Source organism: Coenobita brevimanus, chromosome 60 (assembly GCF_032717465.1).
Source record: "Coenobita brevimanus isolate Jiangsu-jjx chromosome 60, ASM3271746v2, whole genome shotgun sequence".
NCBI classification, from domain to species: domain Eukaryota; kingdom Metazoa; phylum Arthropoda; class Malacostraca; order Decapoda; family Coenobitidae; genus Coenobita; species Coenobita brevimanus.
This window is the reverse complement of record NC_137013.1, coordinates 1,613,989-1,622,404: the sequence shown is the minus strand read 5'-3', so window position 1 is coordinate 1,622,404 and position 8,416 is coordinate 1,613,989. Positions and strand designations below refer to the sequence as shown.

The 8,416-nt window shown below is 37.2% G+C and overlaps 1 protein-coding gene across 1 annotated transcript in view; it reads right to left on the bottom strand.

Annotated features, from left to right (window-relative positions):
- Positions 1–7,575: 7,575 nt before the first annotated feature.
- The window catches only part of LOC145403089 (uncharacterized), a 31,336-nt gene continuing 30,495 nt past the window's right edge, over positions 7,576–8,416 (bottom strand). Inside the window, exon 4 of the mRNA XM_080274921.1 lies at positions 7,576–8,136. Within this exon, the coding sequence (XP_080131047.1) occupies positions 7,576–8,136 (561 nt within the window). The remainder of the gene's footprint in view (positions 8,137–8,416) is intronic.

The window sequence follows — 8,416 nt, the reverse complement described above, 5'->3', positions numbered from 1 at the left end:
ACTGCATGCTTATACCTGATAGTGGGTCGCGAATCATCAGTATGGAGTGTAAACTTCACCTGACTAAAATGTTATCATGTTTGGTTAGGTATAAGTGGGTCAAAACACATGATGAAAACACAATTTTTAAAACCAGTTTTTCAGCACAATGGACATAGGAAATGTATATGGCAGCCACAGCCTAGGGATTAAGGAGTCACATCTATAAACTCCCCAAAGCCTACACATAGGTTGTGTACAGGACTGCATGTATGTATGTATGTTTGTTTTTACACATACAACTAGCAAACATTTTGCAAGAAAATGAAGGTGAATATTTGTGACAAACAGGAAAATCAAACCCACCCATGATAATACATAACTTAAGACTTGATAATAAATAACTTATGACTTATTTACTGTAAAAACTGGTTAGGATTCTCTATAAATATGGCCTGTGGAGTCTACAACACCAGCACCATGTCTTAATACATTCCCAGCACCATCATCACCAGTAATACATATACATAACATAGTTTAATTAACCTTCTCAAAGTCAAGACAATTGTGACACCCTATTCCACTTAACATCAGATAATTCTACTCTGCTGAGAATAAATCATGGGAACCTGAGAGTGTTAATACTGGCACCATTAACCCTTTCTTGATAGAAACGATGTTGGTTGTTCATTCCAGCTACCGCCAGACACTTATACTGAGATGGAGGCAGAAGAACCGGAGAGTGTTAGTACTGGTGTCATTAATTTTCTCATGGTTGGGACAACTCTAGTTCTGCATTCCATTCCAGCTAATGCCAGATGTCCAAGATATCATCATAGGAACCTAAGAGCATTAAGAAGATATTACCTGATGGCTTTACAACTTCACATTTCCTTCAAGGGAGCAATGATGTCAGTCACAGCAGCAATTACAATACTGTCTTACACAGATCAGTTACAACAGTGTACAGCTGCATCAGTATCAACCCCTTCAATACAATGACTTATTCCTTGCAATCTCCACACAATTTCATTTAGCTCTGGAAAGCTCCCAAACTGTGCAGAGGTTATTGTAAGCTACATCTCACTCCTCAAGTTATGAAGTGTTTCCTATGCTGAATAAACTGCCAAGAGATCATAAAAAGAGAGTGAATAATACATCATGGTGGTGAAGGGGTTAGATGAACATCTGAGGCAGCAATAAGTTCCATCATTATAATCATCACTATCAGTGCTGTACAATTAATAGCATCAGAATCATCACCATCCCATTTCCCATCTGTCCTTATCAAAATACACAGTAAGTCCTCATTATATGCCAAGGATGTAGCCCTGGTCCTGAGTACCACAGCTTTGTTTTCATATAATCTGTACTGTAAATTGGGGTAAGCAGGTGACTCAGCAATATAGGCAGCAAAGGAACTTTAATTAGGTATCTTTTTGTATTTACTGGCATTAACTGCAAAATGGGATCTATAAAAAGGCAACATATAATGAGGACTTATCCATATCTCTCTCTCTCTCAAACCTCTTGTATCTGCACAGAACTTTTAAAAAATTATGTATCTCTCACCCATATCAGTGATTCACAAATACCAACTATTTATCCTTAGTTTTATCATACAAATAATTACTGAAACAATAGTGAATACTGTGCTAAGAGCCTCTTTTTCCATTAAACATTTCTAGTTGTTACAATGTTATTTTTACCAGAAAAAAAAGTAAGGTGTGGCTACACAGCAGCAATTTCATGCAAGTTTTTGCCTGATAATTATTTTCCATGTACTTTGGGCAAGTTTTCAATAATTTCTCAAGACGACCAAGTTTGGCTTTTCCTTGCTGGATTCTGACAACATTCTGGGCTCAAATGCTACTTAAGTTGTATTTCATTACATAACGTGTATTAATCGCTGATGGCCATACCTGTCACAGAGTTTAACAATATCATTATGCATAAGAAAAAAAAATCAGAAGCATTTATGTATCACATATTGGGCATCAGCCAGAAGTTGTACTTTCAAACACTTTTGATATGTTTGGACAGGCTCTCATGGCTCTTAGTCTTCCAAGTCAAAATAAACATAAAATACATGTCTTTTTTTACATCATTACCATGGTCAATAAGGTTATCAAGGATTTATAATATGGCATAAAATACCCAGGCTACAAAAATGGTGCTTCATTGTTTTTCTTTGTGAATGAAGTGTACAGAATGATTTCTACAAACCATGAGTCTTCACCCACTTACTTCATGGTGTAGTGTTACAATATTAAGGAGTATATTATTTCTGTTTACATTAAATGGGGTTATATTTATGTATATCAGATATCCAGTTAATGTTATTTTGATAAAAATTATTAAGACTGTATACATTCATCTAAACATCTGAGAGGCAAAGATGTCACAGATGTCCTGCCAGGGATGAGACATGCCAAATGTTCTATACTGCATGGAGAGCCGCCATTAGGTGACCAAGGCCGACACATGCAAGCATGTTGGAGCCTTTAAAAACGAAAACGAAAACGAAAACTGCTCCAGCCAAGACCACAGCAGTACACAGCCCTAAAGATACATCTTTTCAATTATAAATAACACTGCAACAATAGCCATTACCTGAATCTCAATGATATTACTATTGTGTTTACTGTCCATTTTTCTTACCACCTGCAAGCCACATTCACTTATTTTTCTGGCTCAATGACAATGAAGCAAGCAGATGCCTGTGACCATGTTTGGAAAAACTTCCTGGCAAGTTTAACAAGATCTGTCCTTGTGTGACCCTGGCTTTATGTAGATAATTGTCATAACTCAGATCAGGGCAAGTGCTTCAACACTTACTGCTGAATCACTTTAAAGATAAATGCAATATATAATGAACTTTAAAAAAGCCATAATTCACTTATTTCAATGTCACGTGACAGAAGAGTACTAAGCTGAAAATTAAGCAGATGGAACCACAACCACATCTCTCCAAGAACTGTGCAACAATAGTAGTTTGTGGCTCCTTCCCTGCAGTCCAGGTACTGGAGTGAATGTTTCAGTATCTTTGATACTGTACCTGTGGAAGTCTCAGGAGATACTCTTTAAGTCTAAGCAGTGATGCTAATTACCACATTACCTTCAATTGCATTATATATGTATAGTTATGCATGGACACTCATATGCTATAGCTTCGGTTCACTGTCTACCTCTGCCCCTGGCTGGAGGAATGTCATAGCTAGGATATCACATTTAATGAAGGACTACTGTCCACTGTTAAGGTGGCACAGTACAGTAATTCCAGGCACAATTTGACTTCAAAAGGGAAAAGCTCACAATGGCTTTGTTGCTCATGCACTCTACAAATAAAACACGAGTGTGAAACATTTAGTATGACTTCCTTTCAGCTATGGACAGGGATACAGGACAGGCAAAACTATGGCTGACCAGCAAACACATGCAATTTCATTACCATTCATGTCTTTAAAATGTTGCAATCTGATGTAATTTTCTCTGTATTTCATCTAGTTTCTAATTTCTATATTACAACTTCCTCTGGCTATCTACTTGATAATCACTGAGCAATACATGGAAAACTTGCATGACACAAGAATGTAAAGTATTTCTGACAAATGGGACAGCTTCAGCATGCAGTGTAGCCTATGAGAACTATTAGTACTGTACTTATTAATACTGTATCTTTAATTGAGATTCAGTGGAGTTGTGAGATTATTGTTGATGATACATAATACATGGGTTATATGTAGTGAAAACTTGCTACTGATTTGTCCTGCTAAGGTACAATGTATGGCCAACTAAATGACCAACTAATACAGGAAACCCTTATGATAGCGGAAAACATATAAGAATGAAAGTACACTAAGTCCTCATTACAAATCAGGGATGTGTTCCAAAATATCACAACCTTCTTCATTCATCTGGGGCTATGAACTGGGAAACTATTAAATCAATTTTAGAGGCAGCAATGGAACATGAAGGGGAAATTTTTCTGTGATGAGTCTGCACTTCATAACTTCACTTTAGTGATGCAATTTTCATTATATTCTTGCCACCTTTAGATTATTGTCAAGTAACATAAAAAGACATATAAGCCAAAATGAAGACTTTCTGTACTTGATGCTAGAATGGAGCTTTGATCAAGATATTTGGTACACCTACGTCTGGAAGAATATCACTCTGATGTAAAGACCAGGCATAACAACTGGTCTGGTAATAACGCAGTCAGTACTCTGACTTGAGGTGTTACACGTACCTTTTACAAAAAATATACCTGTACTAATACAAAAATTTCACTTACTCTAAAAACAGAATTCTATCACTCTATGAAGGTTATCATATTCTAAGGGTTTTGTGATTATCTTAAAGTCAACCAAAATTGGTTGAAGAGCCATACTGTAACATTATGCTTAAAAACCTTGTTTTTCTTTTTTGCATAAAAACATCTACCACGCACAAACACTCACACAAGCACAAGCAGCAAAAACACGTATTGACACAAACAAGCTGAGGCACGCATTCACAAGTGTCTATTGGAAGATGCTTCTAAAAAATTTAATATATACAAAGTGAGACAACTGCTCTATGTAGCTAAAACTTCACTAAAGAACATCTGTAAGAGTGCTGCATATGTAAAAACCAGAAGCTATGTAGTACATAATCAATGAAGTGTTATACTGTATACTGTACTACTGAATACTACCATATCCCATGTTTCTACCCATTTTACCTAAATGCTCTTCTTCACCTTAAAGATGAAGGGCGCATTAAGAGTGCATATAACTTTACAAGGCTGGGTAACACCAAGGGCTGGATTTACAAGAAAAAACTTACAATTAATTCCCTGCCATAAATGTGATCTATCTTCCTAGGATGGACAAGGAAAGGAAAGTGTAGTCTTTCCATGATTCTTGTTCTTCATACACAAGGAAACACTGGCCACAAGAGGAAAATTATCATGGCTTTATGTATATGTTTTAGCAGGAAGGACAAAGTGATGAATGTGTAAAATTTCTTATGCCTCTAATTCTTCCTGCAAAAACAAATGTAGGTTACAGCAAGGAATCAATCATAAATATCTTTGAAAATTCCACCCCAGGAATTAATACAGATGAGTGAGCTGGGATAAAGCTGTCTGAAGTTACTAAAACCACAGAACTCTGACTTAAGAGAAAATGTAAAAAAACCCTGCTTTGAACTTTGGCAAATTATATGGCATTATCAAGATCCAGTACATCACTGTAGGAATGTAAATGAATAAAATCCTTCATACAGGAGGGAAAAAGGAAAGATGGTACACATCCTGACCTCAGTGCCATGTTCTAGGTGACACAGAAACCTTTATGGCACCACTTTACACAGAAACCTTCATGGCATCACTTTCTCAGCCATTTATTTTGCATATTACGCCCTAACATTCTCTTTTATGTCAGTAATATCATTGTCAACATTGTAAGCATCAATAACATGCAAGAGAATAATGAAATGTAATGTGCAGAATAATTCACTATGGAAGAGGTGTTAGGAAATTTCCAAAACCTCTTGGAAAAACAAACTCCCCTCCCCCCCCCACCTAGAGCTGAGGTGAGGAAAGATCTAGAAAACACAAAAGGAGGTAAATACTACTCTTAAAAAAAAAAAAAAAAAAAAAAAAAAACTACAGTGATGACCATAATAAGGGTTGGGAAAACTGGTGTTAAAAATGTACAACATACGTGACACTGACGGACTGAAGGTGGAAAAACTAATGGGTAAAGAAGAAAAGAAAATCAATAACAGCCATGAAGAGCAGACACAAACTGTTACCTCCATCTCTCAGCCTCTATCTTTAAAAACACTTTGGTCCCATCCATGATACGACAATATAACATAATTAGGAATGAGAATCTCTGAAACTCCGTAAAGCACACAGCAAACTCCATAAAGCACACTAAGTCAATCTGAAAGAATCCAAAGGCATCTGACATAAAATACAGCAGTCTTGGCTCATGTCTTGTTGATCCTTGGTTCATTAACCCCTTCAATCTGATGATGTATTTTTCAATTCATTCTTGCTCCAAGGATGTTTCAGCAATTTAAGAAAGACTTTGAACTAAGGAGGTTAGGTATAGCTTTAGCTGACTCCACTACAAAAGGTCTCCCCTAAGATTAATAAAATCATACGGACATAACAGGAATAAACTAAAAGAATACGTCACCATGATTCAGGGGGTTCGGCAGATAATATACACAGTCAAGATATTTGATTTGCAGGAAGCCCTGGCAAACTCACAAGCTTCCCTCCAATCTTTCAGAACACACTAAGCAAAACTTTAGCCTCTCTCACTCTAAAATATACCATATAATCATTTTGGAAGAATATGAGTATTTCTTTGGTTTCTACTTCAAACAAAAGCTTGAAGACTGTTTGCAGACCTACCTGTCTAAAATGATAGGGAAATTACAAGGCCTCTCCTCTAATCATATTATCCAACCAAGAGCTAACACATTCTTGGGAACCCCTCCTGTTGTCCTATCATCAGCGATAAATTGTGTAATCTATAGCCAGATGCATTAATCCCTTCAAACCAATGGCACTTCCTATATTCTTGTTATCTCCACACAAATTCAGTCAAGTAAAATGAAATTTCACCGAACATGAAGGGCTGAAATACTGCCTTCATTAATGCTTTTACTATCAGGGTGCTCTTGTAAATTGAGAAAATCATCTCGTAGCTGCAAGAATAAACAGTACTACACAAAGACACCACTGGATTGAACAGGCCAAGCCAAGAGGGGGTGTCCATCAATCACCTCCAGGTCCTTCACAATCACATCATCTTAGGCATGACATAATAACAATCAACTGTCTTGTTCCTGCAACTCCTTAATCAAGGTTTCAGTCACTGTTTGGCATCTGACTTTCCACAAGCGCACACAATAACACATTCAATGTACACAGTCCGTACCATTAATATCTTGGCCAAGAGAATATACTGCAAAGTACGTATTATATTTCATCAAAGAAGCAGGTGTTCTGCAATGCTGCTACAGAAAAGTAAGGATATTATAATGCTGTTCTGTACTGTATTCTTTATGAAAATTTTCTACTTGAACTTTTCTTAGAGATCAAAATCAAGACATTAAAAAATTAATCTTCTTTGAATCTTTTCTTCGTAACAGGAACCTCATAAAAAATAGCAGTAGGAAAATACAGTACAAATCTAATATTTGTCCACTTCAATTTTGTGGAGAGTTTCATCATTTTGTGACACATTTTTTGTATCATTTTGTGACATTTTTTGTGACTAAATGACAGACTAAGACACCACCACACCTCTACTGCCTTTCCACAGCACTTCCCCGTGACTAGCACCACATCCCAGTGATAATTTTTTGTTACACTACAAGATGGAGAAATGGCAATTTTAGGCCAAGTTAAAGTGGACAGAATTTAGTTGTTTACATATGTGTTACTCCAAGACCATGCAATCATTAATTTCCTCTGAATTGCACTTCTTTCCTCCTCCTCTTCTTCCTGTCCTTCTCTCCCTCTTCTTGCTTCTGTGTGGCTCAAAAAATATAAGAAAATACAAGACAAATTTGGTTTCCACAAACAAATTACTCAAGAACAGTGCAGTCACTCATTTCCTCAGCATCACTTTTCTTTCTTTCCTCTTCTTCCTCTTCCTCAGTGTGTGCTGCTTCCCCCTCTCGCTCCCCCTCAGCCTGCATGGGCATCCTCACCACGGCCTTCTCATAAATGGGGTTCTGGAATGTGTCAAAGCGTCGACCGAGGGCCAGTCTGCCGGGGTAGTTCCTGCGGCACATGGCCACCACCACCACCAGCACCACCACCAGAAACAGAAGCAAGCATGACCCACCACCAATTACATAGATGGCCATGTCTTCTTCCAGGTCCAGTTTCTTCAAGAGCACTGCCAGCACGCCTGTACCAGTGTCCTCCCCTATCATATCTGTACTATTATGTGCTGTGCTGTTACCATCAATATCTGATGCCAAGTCTATCATTGTGGCATTAGGGTGTGGCCTCTCCCTCTCCCTCTCCTCCCAGACTTCTCTCTCCTCTATTTCTTCCCCCTCTGTTTCTTCCACCACATCTGCTTCTTCCTCTACTAACTCTTCATCATCACTGCCAGGTTCATCATCCTCCGCTATGGGCTGCAAATTCAATATGCAATGAGATGTACAAGCACTTTAACAGAACTTTTATCTATTGTACTTACTTCTTAAGATGATCTAATATCTAAAGGTATATATATATATATATATATATATATATATAAAATGAACAATATACAGTGCATATAAAATACAGCATCTGTAGCTACACAACAAATTCAGTTAGCAACACAAACAAGCTACTGGAAAAAAAAAAAAAAAAAATTACCAGGTAATCTATGAAAAATCAGTACTGCAGACTACACATACATACAAACAT